The 20,471-nt window shown below is 35.6% G+C and overlaps 1 protein-coding gene across 1 annotated transcript; it reads left to right on the forward strand.

Annotated features, from left to right (window-relative positions):
• The first annotated feature begins 2,306 nt into the window (after window positions 1-2,306).
• On the forward strand, window positions 2,307-19,707 carry LOC108328977 (regulatory-associated protein of TOR 1). Its single transcript, XM_017562914.2, has 23 exons — window positions 2,307-2,945; window positions 4,523-4,625; window positions 5,065-5,147; window positions 5,224-5,382; window positions 6,853-6,969; window positions 7,083-7,240; window positions 7,850-8,004; window positions 8,139-8,283; window positions 8,365-8,443; window positions 8,625-8,726; window positions 9,315-9,398; window positions 9,507-9,617; window positions 14,461-14,814; window positions 14,914-15,100; window positions 15,522-16,124; window positions 16,278-16,607; window positions 16,685-16,799; window positions 17,107-17,231; window positions 17,319-17,464; window positions 17,611-17,712; window positions 18,296-18,381; window positions 18,650-18,734; window positions 18,852-19,707. Exons 1-23 carry the CDS (start codon window positions 2,601-2,603, stop codon window positions 19,188-19,190), a joined length of 4,113 nt encoding a protein of 1,370 aa, XP_017418403.1. The 5' UTR covers window positions 2,307-2,600; the 3' UTR covers window positions 19,191-19,707.
• The last annotated feature ends 764 nt before the right edge of the window (window positions 19,708-20,471 follow it).

Genomic DNA, 20,471 nt, shown 5'->3' on the forward strand with positions numbered 1-20,471 from the left:
TCACCTAAGCGCTCTGCATATGCCACGTCTTTAAATTAATCCACCTCACACTAACACTTCACCTGAAAGTTAACCCCGTTAGCCCAATTTAACGGTAGGGAGCCAATTACTTCATTTTTTCACTTTTAGGGACCCAACTGGAAAAAAAAATATAAGAAAGAGATCTATTTGAAAATATCCAACATAAATAAGGACTACAAGAATGATTAAATAAAAAATTTATTCTTAAACTCCTTATAGGAGACCGAGAACAACTTGAACAACCACTTCCCCTGCTTGAATATCAAGGAGGTCCACCCCCGCTTGATATTCGGGTGTGTGCAGAAATAGTGAAGAAAGATGGCTGAAGTGGGAGTGAGGTCGAGGGTGGCGCAAATAATCGCGAATGCTTGTGTGTATGCGCACCCGTTCAGGTGAAGTTGTGATGATGCCATGTTCAACTCCCTTAGCACACCCCTCTGAAAGTCTTTGAGTGAGATCTGAATGTACATCTTGTTGAACAGAAAGGCAAACATGATAAAGAAGTCATCACGATTGTCTCCCTTCCCTTGAAACACCCGTTCGTTCCCCTTGTACACCATCAACTTGATGAAGGAGCCATCCCCAAAAGCCTTTAAGATGCAACTTTGTTCGGCCCAATACTCTAGTTGGTTCTTCATGTGGAAGAATGTCAAGAAATCACCTATTTCGTGGGACGCCCATTCATAACTAGAGATAATGGGGAGAGTTTGGACAAGCTCCACACCCTGATTGGTTGCGTTGATCTCCACGCCACCAAAAATGAAACTTTTAACCCCAAATCAAGTGGTCTTATTATCATCTACGTTGACATTGCTATCAATTAGACCCTCATCCCGCTTGGTTAACCCAAAGATAGACGAAGAAATAGATCTCGACACCAATGAAGACGAGGCATCATCATCCCCGACCGTCCCTCCCCAAAAACTCCTCAGACAAATACAAGTTAACAATTGATATTATTACATGAAGGAAAGAATACCGCTCGGTAGGTAGAGAAGGTTGAAGAGAATGATGAAAATGACAGGGAAGACCCACCCCTATTTATAACTAACCACCTCCTACCGTCGAGCGATATTCGCCGTTAAATAAAGTGAGATCCCACGACCCAAATCATGCAACCCTATGCATTCTGCCAAGCGTGAATCAAGAAGTGTTTCAGGCCTCTTTTCCAACGATCATTTTCTACAAAAGGACGAACGATCTTAAACGCCACTAATACACACTAGATCAAGTAGTTGTGGTCGCCCATTTTCACAAACCCCTTTGCCAATTATTCCAAGCTTGGGCTTGAGGGGCCTGTGTGTCGTATGAATGTCTGATCAGTGGTTTACTGGGTGGTCAACTTCTTAACATTTTTAGTCAGCTTCCAAAATTCGAACGATCTTTATTGGAGAGTCAGTCACCGATCAATAAGTCACTTAATGGTTGATCAGGAATGCAAATTAAATACGTTTATAGGTAAAACATGTTTATCAACTATTGGGACGTGATTATGTCGATGTTAATTGAAAGCCCATTCCGAAACTTATAAATACAAGTTTAAAATAAAAAAAGTAGGTAATTATATTTATTGCACGGTTGAGAATTGACTTTGATAATCAAACAATCATCTACTAATTTAAGTATTAAATGTCTTTCCATACTATCAAGAAGTATTTGAGTAAAGATTTAGATTGCTAAACAATGAAATGTTATTTAGATTTTAATGTTAAAGACAATTGACATCTATCCACTACCGAAATACCATATAATTGTAATAAGAAGTTTTATCCTATTTTTACATTACATTGAAATTGTTCCATCTTCTTGTATTATAGCATACATGACCAAATTCCAACGGCTTTCTCCCACTGTATTTGTATTATACATGTATCATCACCAAATTCAAAATATATCACCGATTTAAAGAATAACCTTAATAAAGTAGAAATAATAAAAAGTATTTTAAAAATGAAATGTCAGATAACTTAATACAAACATATATATATATATATATATTTTTTTTTTTTTTACTTTTTATAACAGCCATCAGTGTTACATTAATTTGTAAAATGCTGATAAATCACACCATATTTTTCCGTGATTCTAATTGTAATGCTCCCACATCCAATTATTTTTCTATTATCATCATTAGTGACGTTAGGCTTATGTAATAAAATATTACAATATAGTTAACTGTTGTTTTTAAAATAAAGGGAAGAATAGGCTGTCTCATGCAAATTTTCAATTTATTTTTTTTCCCGTTCCAAAAAAGAAAAGTTTATTAAATTCCCCCAATATTTTTTTTCTCGGTTTGGTTTCACAAAATCGCAATTTGTATCACTCGTTTCCGTTTCCCTTCGTGGAGAGACAGTGCCTGCCGCCACTGTTCTATGCGCCCCCTTCTTCTTCATCATCGCCATCATCACCTTCTCTACCATCATCATCAACACCACCGCCACCATAACCATCACTATCATAGTCTTCAACGTCACCATCACCATCTTCATATTCTTCATCCTGCGAAAAGCTAGGGTTCCCTCCGTGTCAAAACCCTCCGCTATTCCATGTACGATCACTGAGGAGGGTTTCTGATTTGGATGGCATTGGGAGATTTGATGGCCTCTCGCTTTTCACAATCCACTGTTCTCGTCGTTCCCAGCCAAAACCACCACGACGATTCCACCGCCTCCTCTTCCTCCTCCTCCGTCGCCGTCGTCACAGCCAGTAACAACACTGAAGATGCCGATTTCGCGAACCGCGGCGACTCTGAAGCCGCCATCGCTAGCAGCAGCGGCAATTACACCGGGAATGGCGCCACCAGCATGGCCTACCTGCCGCAGACTGTGGTCCTCTGCGAGCTCCGCCACGAAGCCTTCGAGGCCGCCGTCCCCGCCGGCCCCGCCGACAGCGGCCTAGTCTCCAAGTGGCGACCCAAGGATAGGGTCAGTTCAATCGCTCTGGAAAGTTGGATTCAGTTGTTGTTTGTTAACCTTGTTTGTATTATATGCATTTTGTTATGATGAATCGGTGATTTACGATTTTCGTTAAATAGATATTGGAAAATTGTGAGTAGTGTGTCGTACTGCGTACATAAATTTGGGAAATGTAGAGAAAAAGGGCGTGTAGGTCAATGCAGTGGCAGCATTGGTGAGTGTGAATGGATGGCTTTGTTTTACTATGTTTGTGTATGTGATAATGTTGTTCGGGACTTGTCAAGGACGTAAAATGTTTGACCAGTTAAATATTCAGTCTTGTTAAGACAGGTCTAGATCCTTTGAAATGCAAAAGTGAAATGCTGAGTGAAACTGAACCAATGATTAATGAGAAAATCGAGTGAGGTCTGTGATGTTTGTGGGTTTTGATGCGGCTTCTTTCTTTACTACCCAGAGTGCACTGTGTACTTCAGCGGATCTTGAATTTGATCAATTCAAAATAATGATAACGTTATTGTAGTGGACCTAATTGATACTTGCATTGGGGAAATTTCTTCTATTACTTGTGTGCTTGGTGTTTGATGAATTCTTATTTTGCTAAAGATTTGGCTGTAAAAGTGGATGAATTATCCTGGAATTTGCTTGACTGAATTAATGATTTCGTAATGGAGGTGGGAAAGATTGTTTACATGTCTCTTTTTAGGGGACTTGTGTAAATCCTGGTAGCTTGCATTATGAAGTGGCTTGTTTACATTAAATGAAGGTTGCTAGCTTCTTATATTGGTTGAAATTGCTTTACTCTTGACAGAGGTGGATTTTGGTCTAAGTGTACGCATGTAAAATTAAGTATATGATTTTTTATAAGGAGCATTGTTAAATTCCAACCCTTTTTAAAAGTGTGAAATAAGCAGTTCACCTTTTGCGTAGTCTGATTCTTTCAATTTTAAATTGTGTTAGCAGTTTGCCAATGATCTTTAATTATTCCCTTCTTGTTCGTTTTTGGCAACTAGTGCAATTGCATTTTGTTAAAAAAAAAAGTCGAAGCTTCTTCAACATGAGTAGTTGCTTGACAATTAATCTTCTAAAGGTATAGATAGCATGTCAATTTTGGATATTCTGGCTGTCCGGCATTTGCTATTTTTCAATCTGTCTTATTACAGCTGTGGATGTAACTTTGGAATGAAGATTGAACGAAGGGGTTGTGCTCTACTCAATAACATATAATTTCTTTCTGCATTTGAAATAAGGCATGACGAAGTGTGAAATGTATAAATGTGGTTTACTTTTCTGATAAGTTTTATACTGTTGGTTCGATACTTTTTTGGGGAGAGGGTCGGGTGGAGCTTATTTTTAAAGATAACATTTCTTCTATTTATATAGGATTTCTTGAATAGTAGTCTACCTTTGCAATGGATTTCTGGTGTAAATTATATTGATATTTTAACATTTTTCTTCACAATCAGAATATATTTTTTATCGAATTGTCTGTTTCTTCCTCTCAGATGTTTTAAATACTTCTTGAAGATGTTTATGTTATATCTGTTGTAAGATTTATGCTCCATTTTAACTCTAATTTTGTGGTGCAGATGAAGACAGGATGTGTAGCTCTAGTATTATGTTTGAACATTAGTGTGGACCCACCAGATGTAATAAAGATATCTCCTTGTGCTAGAATGGAGTGCTGGATAGGTCTCTTGTTACCTTTCATCTCATTTTATTTAATTGTTTTCTGTAGTTTGTACTCTCAAGTTGTTTCCTGGATTTGATATCTTTTGCATTACTTTTGCTCATTTCATGTTTGGAAATAGCTTCGGGCTTCTTAATAATATTATATGACTTGTTTTTGTTATTAACTATTTGTTTTTACAAGTTCGTATTTCTGATGTGTGCTGTTTTGCATTTATATTTTATGGATGAACTCTTTGATTCATTCTTGTCTTCAGCTTTTTATCCAGCCATTAACTTTTTGATCCCCAGCCTTGTTATTTAGAGTTATTTGCAACTTGTTGATAAAAAATGTAGCTGAATGGGTTGAGTAGAATCTTTGTGATACATCAAAACTTTGGAGGCTTGCGACCATGATTAAGCTGCAAACAGTTTTTGATGCTTACCTTGTTCAATATCGCAGATCCATTTTCTATGGCACCACAAAAGGCATTGGAATCAATTGGAAAAACTTTGAGCAGTCAGTATGAAAGATGGCAACCAAAGGTGGGAATGTTTAACTGCTTGTTCTCATGTTATGTTTGAAATTGTTTTGTAGTTAACCTTTTTGGGATCTTTATAGGCTCGCTATAAATGTCAACTTGACCCGACAGTGGATGAGGTGAAGAAACTTTGTACTACTTGTCGGAGATATGCAAAGTCAGAAAGGGTTTTATTCCATTACAATGGGCATGGTGTCCCAAAACCAACAGCTAATGGTGAAATCTGGGTCTTCAATAAGGTCAATGTTGTATTTTTAGTTCTTGATGCAAGGTAGTTACTTGATAAATCAGATATTGTTCTCTTCATCCTAGCAATGTAAGCCTTGTTGAAAAAAAGTTGGCGTGGTTGGTTACAAAAATTGCCAGTCAACTTGTTAACTCATCTGAGTTTATTTTCCTACACCCTCAAACCTAGTTAACTCATGTAAACACGAGCATACTTGCTCAAACTAGTGTAAAATCATGAGTTTAGAGTTGATTCAGCAAGATAGTTGAACATTAGAAAAAAACCATAATGACACTGGATTTGTTTGTTTCTAGGTCATATTTTATGCTAAACGCATCTATGGAACAATTTTATGGTTCACTGGTTCTCTCTTGCAAGTTTCTGCCTGTTTTAGGTGCTGATGTTGTGTTCTATTGCAAGAACAAATCTCTCTTGGTGTCTTGCTCAGCTCTGCTCCATTTTGTGTTTCTGATTCTCCTGGACACTTTGCAATGTCACTTCTGTACCATTTCCTTTCCCTTGTTCAGTTTCATATACAGGGCTGGTGCAAACTACAAATTAGTGGGTTGTGTCATTAGGGCTTGATTTTTTTAGTCCTCTCTTGCTATTTTGGACAATTGGACCTCAGTTTAAGACCATCAACTTATTTTTTATGTAAAGCATAGGATCTTATATAATCAACTAGAGTAAGGATAAAGGGACAATAATATTGAAAAAGTATAAAAAACTTTAAAAAAGTATGTAATATGATCAACTAATGATAATATTACAGTAAAAAATATAAAAGCGTTATTTATAACATCATATAATATTGAATTATTATGTTATTTGTAAGTTTTTTATTGCTTGAAGTAAAATCTTGCTACTTTGTGAAGCTTTCGTGAGTTTAGATAAACTTTGGAGTTTGACTACCTTGTGTGTATAGGTTCTCACCTCTTTAAAAATATGCCGTTATCAATAGAGAAAATAGTATAAAAGATAAAAATGGGAGAATGGAAAATGAATGATTCTGTATGTATGAGACAAAGCCATGAATAGAAGCAAAATAGGGTGGCAAAAGTATGAGAATAAAATGGGTAACAAAGCCATTCACTATTTAGGCATGATGAATATATTGTATTTTACTTATTTTACTTTCATGCCTTTGCTCAGATTTTTGTCAGCAAGTGCAACAAGGGGTATATTAAGTAGTCATAAAAAAAGTAAATAAATATAAATGGTATTTATTTTGTACATGAGAAGAGTTCACAATAATCATTTTGTTAGAAAAGGCAAAAGTTTTTACTCCTGACCTTACATCGATAATAACTGATAAAAGGTTAAAACTAAACTGGAATTGTATCCTATCGCAAATGCCTTATTAGTTTAACTTTTGCTACTAGATATCATGGGTTCCAATTGAGTATAAAGCCCTCAGTTACAATATCATGATGAGAATAACTACAAGGCATTCCTATTCTCATTTTCATCATATGTTATGCAGAGTTATACGCAGTATATCCCATTACCCATCAATGAACTTGATTCTTGGCTGAAGACCCCATCAATTTATGTTTTTGATTGCTCTGCAGCTGGGTTGATTGTGAATTCCTTCATTGAGGTATCCACACAAAACCATGTTATTAAATACTTATAAAAAAAATCCAAATGTATTGCTACTGATTTTGTCTTTTTTGGACTGCCAAATTTGTTACTGGACTTGTTATTGATAAGCTTCATGAGTGGAGTGCTTCCAACTCCACTGTGTCCCAAAGGGATTGCATTCTGCTTGCAGCATGTGAAGCACACGAGACTTTGCCTCAGAGTGCAGAATTCCCTGCTGATGTGTTTACATCATGCCTTACAACGCCTATAAAGATGGCATTACGATGGTGAAACTTCTCATTAATTCCTACTTAGTTTATCTTGTTTAGAATGTTTAATATGAAACATTGACGTAGGTTTAGCATACATTATTATTATTTTTGTTTAAACATTAGCATTATGCATGAATTTTGAATGCATTGTGCATGGAGTTCTAAATAATGAACATTTTTGTTACATGAATTGTTTTACATTACCCTCCCAATCTTTAATCTGATTATACTTTCCTATATGTGACCCTTACTTAACTACTTTTATCTAATAGCATTTCATGATGGCAGATTGTATTCATCATAATCCAGAATCATAAATGTCAGTTTTTATCATACAGTTTCTCCTTAGGAGTATTATTGCGTTTAACTGATTTATTATCTTCAATGTAACTTTTGCAGCTGGACTTTTTGTTAACTACATTAGTTATAGGAGAAAAAAGCCAGTGATAAAAATGTTTATTTTTACTATGAAATTGATTATATGCCCAACATCTACATTTGCATTACTAACTTAACTGTCCTCATTTTCTCTAGCTCCTGAACTTTCAAGTGTTGGCAAGTGACAATTGTATATCTCAGCAAACTGGCTCTTGATACCTTTTGTGTGATGTAAATTTTCTCTAGGTTTTGTACACGATCATTACTTCGTGAATCACTTGATTATTCACTTATAGACAAGATACCTGGCCGTCCTAATGATCGAAAGACACTTCTAGGTGAATTGAATTGGATCTTTACAGCAGTAACTGATACGATTGCCTGGAATGTTCTTCCCCATGGTGGGTCTCAACCCTCACTTTCATTTTCTCTGACTTACTAAATTGCAACAGTTTCTTTTTAAATTCCAGTTATTTAGCAAGCAATTTTAGTTGGTATCTTTTTATCTTATATTGATAATTATTTTGTCCTGCAGATCTTTTTCAAAGACTGTTCAGACAGGATTTGCTTGTTGCTAGTCTGTTTCGAAATTTTCTACTTGCTGAGAGAATCATGCGATCTGCAAATTGTTCTCCTGTTTCTCACCCAATGTTACCTCCAACCCACCAGCATCATATGTGGTATTGTTGGTGATTATTGTTATGATATTTTTTTGTGTTGCGAAATTTTTAGACAGTTTATGTTTTTTCTCCATACTTCAGGGATGCATGGGACATGGCTGCTGAGCTGTGCCTCTCTCAACTTCCATCTTTAGTTGAGGATCCTAATGCTGAATTTCAGGTATCTTGAATTCTGGATTTATTTTTTGTAATAGCTTTAATGTAGAGTTCGTTCTGGTATTGAATATTAACTAGTAACAATTAGCTAAGGTATTCTGATTTGTTAAGGAATAATTGCAATACGAAGGATTATGTATGAGTTTTGAGCTTACCTGACGAAGTATGTTATTGTTCTCTATCAGCCTAGTACATTTTTCACTGAGCAGTTGACAGCATTTGAGGTATGGCTTGACCATGGTTCTGAACATAAGAAACCACCAGAGCAGTTGCCTATAGTTCTTCAGGTGCGATTTATGTTTTTGTCTTTGTTTCTTTTCGAGCTATTGTGTTGCTTTATAATACTCTTGTTAGGTAGGTTACTTGATTTTTATGAAATCAACTGTCTGTTCCTGTTCCTTATTAACCTTTTGATGGGTAAGTGTTTCTTATTATTATCCTTATGATAGACATTTGTCTAAATGATGTATGTGTAGTGAGCATCCACTCTCTTAACAATGGGTCTAGCCATATCTAGCTGTAATAGCAATGGACATTTTCTGTTTTGTTCATTCAACATACATTACTCTAATTGTCCTAAAATGTTTTTCTGAAAGTGTGTTATGGTCAATTCTTGTCTCAATTATTTACTATTCATTTATTTAAGGAACTTTCTTGCAATTTGTTTGACTTGGCAATCATCTTCCTATTTCTTGATTCTATATAGGTTCAGAAATTTCACCCTTGGATCATTTGCAAAATCACCTTTCAATCGTTCTTACACGCTATTGACTTGAATTAGTTTTTCCTTTTTTTCACAATAAGTATACTTTATACTTCTGGGAAAATCGATTGCCAGTTGTTTATACCTTTTCCATGCATTGTTCCTGTATCAGGTTTTACTTAGTCAATGCCATCGCTATCGGGCCTTAGTGCTGCTTGGAAGGTTCCTTGATATGGGGCCATGGGCGGTTGATCTGGTAGTTTTTCTCTAGATTCATTAACTATTGTTCCATTTGTTTTACCTATTTATTTATTTATTTATCTGTAAAGGTTTACGAGAACTTAATACCTAGTTTTTAATGTAGGCATTATCTGTTGGAATATTTCCTTATGTTCTAAAGCTATTACAAACAACAACACCAGAACTACGTCAGATCCTTGTATTCATATGGACAAAGATTCTTGCACTTGACAAGGTAGATTCGGTGGAAAATGAATTCTTTATGTAAATGTCAATTACATGTTGGTTTTTAGTTATTTTAGAGATGTAGTTGTTTATTATGGTAGGCATTGAAAAGTATGTGATTGTTTTTTTCAATATTATATTCGACCAAACATGTGTTAAATCATGTTGAAATTTTGTCTTGGTCAGTGAAGGTTACTTTTACTGTGGTAGTTATTGCAGTATATTCGCTTGCTTTGCATGGTGCTGGATGTGCCAAGAAAAGTTGAATATGAGAACATTTGAAAAAGATATAGTTTTTTTTTATCCAAAATTAATCTGAACCAAGCATGCATTAAATCAGGTTGAAATTTTGTCTTACTCACTGAAGGCTTTTAATCTAGTATTGCACTATATACATTAGCTTTGCATGGGGCTGGACAAGCCAAGAAAAGTAGAAAGATTGAGGAAGAAGATAAGGAAAATAGGGAAAGAAGCATTTAACCTTTGTTTTGACTAGAAAAGAGGATACATTAAGGGAGGAGGAAGTTTTAAAAATTTTAATTGAGGGAAAACTTTGGAAGATTTTGGTTTCTTGAAGTTCTTTTTCATGAACTTTCTTTGCGCCCTCTAAACCCTATTTTTATCTTCTGCAATAAAACTTTCAAATTTAAATACACGTCTTTCATACTTTTTTTTTTCAAACCAAACATATGTATGGCCATAATGCTATTACTCAATCATCCCATATCCTACTTGTTATAACTATAGAATAAGGAACATAACCTATATAATGAAGAATATATAGATTATACACACACACACACACATATATATATATATATATATATATATATATATTATTAGGGAACGTTATAATATATATCTATATCATGTCTTTATTTTTAGAGGATATATCACGTTCAATATAAATAAAACATCCATGTCTAAAAATCATACCATTTCAGATCAATATTTCTTTCTTTCCTATAGTTTAATATGGTATCTAGAGTCTTTTTCAAAACTATGTTGGCTTGACCCCCTGCCTTAGGATGATAATTTCTTGGGGAAACCTTTTTCTTAGGTTTGCATGCACTATTCTAGTGCTGCCTCTGATGAGTTTTTGATGACCATCATTAGCTTCAGCAAACATAAGGTTGGGATTGCACTGTGCCTTATAATGATACTTTCTTGGGGAAACCTTTTTCTTAGGTTAGCTTGCACTATTCTAGTGCTGCCTCTGATGAGTTTTTTGATGACCATCATTTAGCTTTGGCAAACATAAGGTTGGGATTGCGCTGTGCCAACCTATCCAACCATCCTAAAGCCGATGCAAACCACCCATCAACATGCTTAAACGAGCGTCTTATCTCTTGTTCTGACCACAACTCCTGTTGGTGCATGGCAGCATGTGTAGTGGTGCCAGACAGTTGACCAACCTGTGCCCAGGTCACGTCCTTTATGTGCTCCTACCTATAGTAGTGGCGGATCCATTAGAGTTCGTTTGCTGGTCCAGTCTACTTCTTCACCAAGGAAAAAAATGTCTTCCAGCTCCATATCATCATTTAGAACAAATTTTCATATCTTTTCCTAACCATATTGTTAGTATTGAAAAGATAGATGAGTTTAACTATTCAACTTAGGCTTCCAAAATTGGGTTATGATTAAGTAGGTTGCACAACAAATCCTATCTTACGACAATTCCTGATTTTGTTCCTATAGAACAGTGTAAACAATGGATAAATCCATGCTCAACTATGTAGCGTTATTACATCTATAATTCACACTTCGCTTAAACCTATTTTTTTTGTCCCCATGATATGTGCACTTCTATTTGGAGTGAGGATTGTGCTTCCCTTTATAGCAACGACACTCCGCCCATACAAAGTGTGCAAAGAGCCCTATGTCTGTGTTATGCAACTTCATGCTGCCTTACATGATTTTAGCGAGCTCCTTCCCCCATATGCATATTTAAAGAAGGAATTTAAGAATCACAATGTTTATGACCTTAGGCTTGTAAGGTTTGCCACAAGAGTATTTTGGTACACATGATTTGATTCTGGGATCATGATATACCCTACTATGACTTCTACATCATTTCCGGTTCCCCATGTCTTATAAAATAAACATACATACATATTTCACAATGGATATTGTTCAATATATTATATTATTAGATATCCTAGATAGATATCTTATCTTTATCTTTTATTTTTAGTTATTTTGTTATTATTCTTTATTTGTATTTTGGGTTTAGTTCATATTTTCCTTATTATAAATACAGTACCTTATGTGGATTTTTCTACACAAGGGAGATTAATCCCATATAGTTTTTACTATATTCAATAGACATAACAGTGACAAGTGTTGGAAGCTACATGGGGAACCACATTGTTCAACCAATATTACCCATGCATCTAATGTTGAGCCACCTGTTGCTCCCACACTACCAATTGGTTTATCTTGTATGTCTTTGACAACATATGAAGACTTAATTGAATGGTGAGAGACACCTCAATCTACTAGTAACAATATTTTGGTGGCATATTGGCATTAATCTGCTTGTCCATATCAATCTCCAGTATTCGGGTCATTGACACTAGTGTAAATGTTCATATATCTGATAACCATTTTTTTTCTTATCCTTTACAACTACGGCCAATTTTCCTTTTATAACTACTAGGAATGGTTCACAAACACAAGCTTGCAGCATGGGTAATATCCAACCCCTCTCATCCATTGCTAACATTGTTCTTTGTGTTCCTAAATTCCCTTTTAGTTTACTTTCACTGAAATCGAAATCCCATGACATCATCTTCACTTTCACTAAAATTAATGTTACCTTGTAAGACCAAATATTTGGTATGATGATTGGCGTTAGATATACGAGGCATGTCATTTAAGAAAACATGTTTGTTGGTTGTTTCATGATAGTCCCATTAAACAAGATTCATCTCATTTTTTTCTAGTTCATCTTGTATTGTTGTTCCTTTTGGTTCTAAATATCTTATTGCTTTATTGATGATTATTACAAATGTACCTGGGTCCAGTTCTATGGTGAGTGCCTGGTCCAGTTCGCCGATGCAGATTTTCGCTTCCTCTTCTTTGGTTTGAGTGGGCTCACTCACTCTCTCGTAGCCTTTTCTTTCTCCCTCCACGCAATGTCAGATACATATTATATACATATATTTGTTTTCTGATTTAAATTGTTTTTATTATTTTCTGTTGCGTGTTATTTGTTATACACTCTTAGAGTATAACTTAATGGCGAATTTGATTGCTACAAAGATTTCTTGCTTGCCAAAGAATACACAAAAGTCTATGGGCAAGGTTATTTTAGCACTTCTCTTGTTGCAAAAATGACATATATGAGACATCTTTTTTATAATTCAAATATTCACCATTGGACTATGTCTCGGCTTGACATCAAGAATACATTTTTGCATGGTGATCTTGATAGCGACATGAGAAACCTTTTGGATTTGGTGCTCAAGGGGAGTGATATGGCCTAAAGCAATCATCCCATGCACAGTTTGGGCAGTTTTGAATTATCATCCAAAAATTTGGAATGACGTAGTGATGTTGATCATTCAATGTTTTATTGTCATTCTCCCTAAGGATGTATGTATTTCTCATGGACAACATTGTTATCATAGGTAGTGGTGATAAGAAGGGTATTGTCCAACTAAAACGATATCTTAAAAGTTTCATTCAAAAGATCTTGCCTTGGTCTAGAGGTTGTATAGTCCAAGGATGGTTTGATCAAACTAACAAAAAGAATATGCTGCCGACATTTTGGAAGAAACAGGGATGTTAAATGCTAAGCTTATGGGATATCAATGGATCTCAGTGTCAAACTTGTACCTGATTAGGGAGAACCGTATTTTGATCTTGGGAGATACAAGTTAGTTGGTAAGCTAAATTGTTTTGTTGTAACTTGTCCTAACATTGCCTCTGTAGTGAGTGTAGTAAATTAATTTTTCAACTCTTCCTAGTCAAGTTGTTGGTTATTATGATGCTAACTTGGTAGGGTCACCGTGTGATAGACACTTTACTTCAATATATTGTGTTCTTGTTGGAGGCAATTTAATATCATGGAAAAGTAAGAAATGAAATGTCATGGCAAGATGAAGTGTAGAAGCATAATACAAGATAATAATGACATTAGTCATTTATGAGCTCATATAGCTAAAAAAACTCAGCTTGAATTTGGAGAAGATTCCCAAATGCACCTTATATGTGTCAACTAGGCACCATTACACAATGCTTCTAATCTTGTCTTTCATGAGAGGACCAAATTCATTGAAGTAAATTGTCATTTCAAAAGGGAATAAGTGAAGTGTGAAAATATCACCCCTAAATTTTTCAGCTTAGTGAACAGTAGGCTAGCATATTCACCACGTGTTTAGGAGGACCAAAGATTGATCAAAATTGCATCAAGCCATGCACATGTGATTTATAAGCTCCAACTCGAGGGAGAATGTTATAATTATAGAATAAGAAATAGATTCTCTCTCTCTCTCTCTCTCTCTCTATATATATATATATATATATATATATATATATATATATATATATCAACAGTGTCTTTATTTATTCTCATATATCCTTATATGCTTCAGCTTTAAGGGGAGTGTTATAATTGTAAAAATAAAGTGTATATCCTATCATTCTTTATTGGAGAGGATATTGAATCTCTGTTTCTTTTGTATTGATTCCTTTTTCTCAATATGAATGAGGCATCCTTATTGTCTTAGAAACATACAGTTTCAGCTCAATAAACTCCATTATCATAGTTACGAATATTCTGTTTTTTGCTGACCTTATTGAATGTCTGCTGTGTCTGGTATGACTTTGTTCCATTTTCTGTGTTGTAGTCATGTCAGGTTGATCTAGTGAAGGATGGTGGTCATATCTATTTCATTAAGTTTCTTGATAGCATGGAAGCATATCCAGAGCAACGGGCAATGGCTGCTTTTGTTTTGGCTGTGATTGTTGACGGTCATAGACGCGGCCAAGAAGCTTGTATGGAAGCTGGTTTGATTCATGTCTGCTTAAAGCACCTTCAGAGTTCATGTCCTATTGATTCACAAACTGAACCCCTTTTCCTTCAGTGGCTTTGCCTGTGTCTGGGGAAATTGTGGGAAGACTTCTCAGAGGCACAAACAATTGGTTTACAGGACGATGCAACTACTATATTTGCTCCTCTATTGTCTGAACCCCAGCCAGAGGTTTATGCCCTACTTATTGGTTCTATTTCCAGTTGCCAGATGATTACAATTTTTGATGAATTAATCAAATAAATTTAGTCATTCAATTTATTGTTTCAGGTTAGGGCATCTGCTGTTTTTGCACTGGGTACCCTTCTTGATGTGGGATTTGATACATGTAGAAGTGTTGGTGGCGATGAAGAATGCGACGATGATGAAAAGTTTAGGGCTGAAGTTAGTATAGTTAAGAGTATGTTAGGTGTTGCTTCAGATGGGAGTCCATTGGTGAGGGCAGAGGTAGCAGTAGGTAGGTGATTAATATTTTGTTTTGAATTTGTGAATACATTTAATTTTCTTGTGATTAGATTGGTAGAGCTCAGACAGGAGGTTGTTGTTTTTAATATATATCATCATTGCAATTTTTTAATTATTTGCAAACAAGTTCCTAACAGCTGGTTGTTTTTGAACTTAGAGAAAGATGACAAGCCTTAAAACAAAGTAACTGTTACTGGTGAATAAGAAAGAAAATATCTGCAGAAAAAGTCATCAAACTTGCATCTAAAAACATTTTTATTTGTGTTTCTATTGTAGCTTCTAATTTTATTGCAATGCTGTTAATCAGTTTGTAGTCTAAGACAACTTAATGTTGTCAATAGAGTATAGGAGAGCTGCTATACTTTAGAAATGGATCTGAGGCATGTTGCTGACTTTTTTTTTTCAACTGTCAGCTTTAGCACGATTTGCTTTTGGCCACAACAAGCACCTGAAGTCTATTGCTGCTGCATATTGGAAGCCCCAACCTAATTCTTTGATTAATTCCTTACCTTCATTGGCTAATATAAAAGGTTCAGTTGGTGGATATCCTAAACAGAACCAACATATACCTCATGGAAGTATTGTTTCCCCTCAAATTGGTCCTATCAGGGTTGGAAGTGACAATTCTCCTGTGGTTCGAGATGGACGGGTCTCTTCTAGCAGTCCTCTTACTAGTTCGGGAATCATGCATGGGTCCCCATTGTCTGATGATTCATCTCATCATTCTGATTCAGGAATTCTAAATGATGGTTTCAGCAATGGAGTGGTTAACCACACTGGACCAAAGCCCTTGGACAATGCATTGTATTCACAATGTGTACTTGCTATGTGTACTTTAGCCAAAGATCCATCTCCACGCATTGCAAATCTTGGTCGTCGAGTACTGTCCATCATAGGTATTGAACAAGTGGTTGCAAAACCAATGAAGTCTAGTGGTGTTCGAACTGCTGAATCTACAGCTTCTCCAGCTCTTGCTGGACTGGCTCGATCCTCATCTTGGTTTGATATGAATGGAGGTAGATCTCTTTTTCAGTTTTACTTAATGGTTGATCCTCTTGGATAATAACTTCCAAAGCAGTTTCATGAAGTTTATCTCCAATTTTATTTGTTATAATCCCTGCTGCATTGTTGCAAGCCTTTCTGCTAATTATTGCTTGTTGCTCTGACAGGACATTTACCACTGACCTTCAGAACTCCTCCGGTCAGTCCTCCTCGCCCAAGTTATATAACTGGAATGCGTAGAGTCTGTTCATTGGAGTTTAGGCCCCACCTAATGAATTCTCCGGACTCTGGATTGGCTGATCCACTTTTAGGTTCTGGTGGAGCTTCTGGAACTTCAGATAGAAGCTTTCTTCCACAGTCAACTATCTATAGTTGGAGTTGTGGGCACTTTTCCAAACCACTATTAACTGCTGCAGATGATAGTGAAGAAGTATCGGCCAGAAGAGAGGAGAAGGAAAAGCTTGCACTGGAGCACATAGCAAAATGCCAGCACTCTGGTTTGGATTTCTCTTTTTATTTTTATTAAGTGTGTTGCTTACAGATGTATGGCTGACATTCTATTTTTTCGTTGCAGATGTTAGCAGGCTTACAAATCCAATTGCTAAGTGGGACATCAAGGGTACACAAACAGCATTGCTGCAACCTTTCTCCCCTATAGTAATAGCTGCTGATGAGAATGAACGTATCAGGTATGTGAAGCTAATCCATAACTTTATAAGTTAAACTGGGACTGTTATGAAGCTGGGCATAGCTTTTTTAGTTTAGGTAATGTTAGGACAATTGTTTACAGGCCTATAAAAATCATCTGTGGTGAATTTCTAGAAGTAATATATTTCAAAATATATTCAGGGTTGGTAGCACTTGGAAGACTGAGTGACGTTTATTAGTTATGAGGACTTGACAACTGAATGACAATTACCTAGCATAATTTATACACAGTAGGAATTCAGACTTTTAACCTGGTTAGAGTATAATGATCTTTGGAGTTCTCTGCAGGATATGGAACCATGAGGAGGCAGCACTGCTTAACAGTTTTGATAATCATGATTTTCCTGACAAAGGGATTTCTAAGCTCTGCCTTGTAAATGAGCTTGATGATAGTTTGCTCCTTGCTGCTTCATGTACTTTTCTCGCCTGTTTAATATTATTATACATTTCATTCTCTACTTGTTAGTACTTTAATCTTATCGGTGAATCTTATGGTGCAGCTGATGGAAACATACGGATTTGGAAAGATTATACTCTGAAGGGTAAACAAAAACTTGTCACTGCATTCTCTTCAATTCATGGTCATAAACCTGGTGTGAGGAGTCTCAATGCAGTTGTTGATTGGCAACAACAATGTGGTTATCTGGTAAGATTATTTTTTTAATCATTCTTGGAAGTGTTGGAAATATTTCTCTTCCCCCATGTGTTAAATTGAATGTCTAATTATTTCCTCGTATTGTGAAGCTAATGATTTTCTTATGGTGTTCTTTGTTACATTTTTACATTTAACAGTATGCATCGGGTGAGATATCATCTACTTTGTTATGGGATGTTGATAAAGAGCAGCTTGTTAATACTATACCTTCATCATCAGATTGCAGTGTCTCAGCGTTGGTAAGCTTCAGCTATGCGAGAATGCTTTGTCAGTAATTTTGCTTGATATAGACAGTTAAGCAGTTGTTTTACCTTGTGAGGGTTTACTAAATTTTCCAAGGTAATTGAGCTGAATTCCTGAGTTTTTGCTTGCCAACCTCATTTAGAACAGGTTTCTTTACTGATAAGTCGTGTTTTATAAAGCCTTTTTTTTAATAATGATCGATGGCTTCTTACTGTTGAAATGCCCCCGTGCCCCTTTTTCTGGGGCCTCTTCAAGGTACATGATTGTTTTTGAACGTGAAGACTGAAGCACCTTTGTTGATCTTATTGTATTTGCCTTTGCCATAGATAGTTGTCTATCTCAAATAATAATGCAGTGGCCGCCCCCGAATCTGCTAAGGGCTAGTGTTATTTTCACTATTCTCAAGTTTTGTCAAACATTAAATAATAATTAAACCTAACCGATATTGATTCCCCATATTGATGATATTCACGAATCATCAATCATGACTGCCCCCTTTTAGTATTATTTTACTCGTTCCTTAACTACGTAATAAAGCAATTATCCTTTGATTTTTACACATTTTGTCATGTGGTTCAGGCTGCATCTCAAGTTCACGGGGGACATTTTGCGGCTGGTTTTGTTGATGGTTCTGTCAGACTTTATGATGTCAGAATACCTGAAATGTAAGCACCTCAGATGAATTTCTTCCATCATGATGCAAATAATAGCATGGTTCTTTGTTAACTTTTATTGATGTGATTGAATCCAGCATCATTGTTGTTTATCACCTACATGTTTTGATATGGTCATGCATGCATCTAATAATGAATTTATGATTTAATTTCCTCAATCAATACTAGTGTTTTAAGTTTTATCGTAAGTATAAAGCTTTTAAGGTCCAATTTAGAAGTCTCTGTCTCTGTAATCACTAATGGCAATAATGCTTCTTAGGCTCGTCTGTGAATTAAGACCTCATACGCAAAGAGTAGAAAAAGTTGTGGGGATTGGCTTTCAACCTGGATTAGACCAAGGAAAGGTAAAAAGAGCATCTTCATAGTTTGATATGTTTTTTCTTTTGAGTTGTCATTCTTAAATTTGTGAATTTGATTTGAAGTTGATTAATCAATTATGTCACACTGTTGGTTTTCTTCAGATTATCAGTGCTTCTCAGGCTGGGGACATCCAATTTCTTGATATAAGAAATGTTAGGAGCACCTATCTTACTATCGAAGCTCATAGGGGATCACTCACAGCATTAGCTGTACATAGACATGCTCCAATTATTGCTAGTGGTTCAGCGAAACAACTCATTAAAGTTTTTAGTCTGGAGGGTGATCAACTAGGCACCATTCGTTACTATCCTACACTAATGGCCCAGAAAATTGGTTCTGTAAGTTGTCTAAATTTCCATCCATACCAGGTGTTACTTGCTGCTGGTGCTGCAGATGCATGCGTTTGTATCTATGCTGACGACAACACTCAAGCAAGATGAATCTGCATTTTTTTCCCATGATTTCATCGGTTGTCTCCAGCTCAGAAGAGTGCATCAAACATCACTCAGGAACGCCACGCATATTTCTTGCAGTTGGGTAATCCTGTCATGATGCTTTAATCCCTCTCCGCTGTGAATACATCTGAAAATATTGGTAGGGGTATATTCTGCTGATAGTGTATGCAAGATATTCATTAGCCTCCATGGTTAGAGGGTTGCACTCGACTGGAAGAAAATCGTGCTTATTGATTGGAGGCTTCGGCAAATAATGTCAATCGTCGTAAATGTGTGTAAATATCATTTTCTCCATAATTATTTTCTATTCCTGTTTTGCGTGCTATTCCCACCTTTTGTAAATTTTTGTCAGATTACATAAGCTAGTTTGCTGACAAATGTGGTCCTGGAAATGGGGCATCTCACTCATGATTGTAGTTTCCGTTGAATTGGGGGACCCTTGTTTTTAACCAACGTGTAATTAAATTCAAGTTTGTCCAAGTGTGCAATTTCTTTTCTCAACCTAAATCTGGGTTTTCGCAATTTTATCTTTATACCATGACAACAATAACGCATATTAGCTAGAATTTTCAGTAAGCTGATTCTAGTGGTTTTGCCGTAACAAGGGGAAGTGATTTTCGACATCTAAAGTTTCCAATAAAATAAAAATGACCCGATCAAAACAAATAAGGAAAAGTCATGTGATTTGATGGGAGGCAGTTTCTTCTTGCACGTCCCATGTTTCCTCTTATTCTTACATGCTTTATTTTCGTGTTGTGTAATTGAGAAGTTAAAAATAATCTTTATATCATGCAATCTAAAGGTTTTCTGGATTAATATAATTCAGATTTTATTTTTGACTTTTGAATTTTACAACTCAGAAGTCATTTTAACCACTAAAAAATAGTTTAGATTGTTGAATCTACAAGTTAAAAATAATTTTCAGATTATATAATTTTTTAACAATTTAAAATGTTTTTTTTTTCTCCAAAAATATTATTTTTGAATTATACTAGTAAAAATTAACTCTGAAAAAAAATAATAAGAAAAAATAACTTTAAAATTCCACAATCTAAATTATGTTTTCCAAATTACATAATTAAAAAATCTTATTTTAAAATAAAGAATTCCCAATTGTACAATCTAAATATCACCTCTTTTACTTTTGGATTATACAATTTTAAAGTCATTTGTTATTTGACTTCAAAATTGTAAAATTAAGGACAATCGAAATGAATTTGTGACAGTGCAGGAAGAAGCTCCCTTCACGGGATATTTTACAAGGGC

The sequence above is a fragment of the Vigna angularis genome, chromosome 2 (assembly GCF_016808095.1).
Source record: "Vigna angularis cultivar LongXiaoDou No.4 chromosome 2, ASM1680809v1, whole genome shotgun sequence".
NCBI lineage: Eukaryota > Viridiplantae > Streptophyta > Magnoliopsida > Fabales > Fabaceae > Vigna > Vigna angularis.

What these genes read in the sequence shown, in the direction of transcription:
- LOC108328977 (XM_017562914.2), top strand. Translation starts at nt 2,601, where the DNA reads ATGGCATTGGGAGATTTGATGGCCTCTCGCTTTTCACAATCCACTGTT. An exon ending in GAGGGCAGAGGTAGCAGTAG is followed by an intron (nt 15,101 to 15,521) that starts GTAGGTGATTAA and finishes TTCAACTGTCAG; the next exon opens with CTTTAGCACGATTTGCTTTT. An exon ending in GATGTCAGAATACCTGAAAT is followed by an intron (nt 18,382 to 18,649) that starts GTAAGCACCTCA and finishes AATGCTTCTTAG; the next exon opens with GCTCGTCTGTGAATTAAGAC.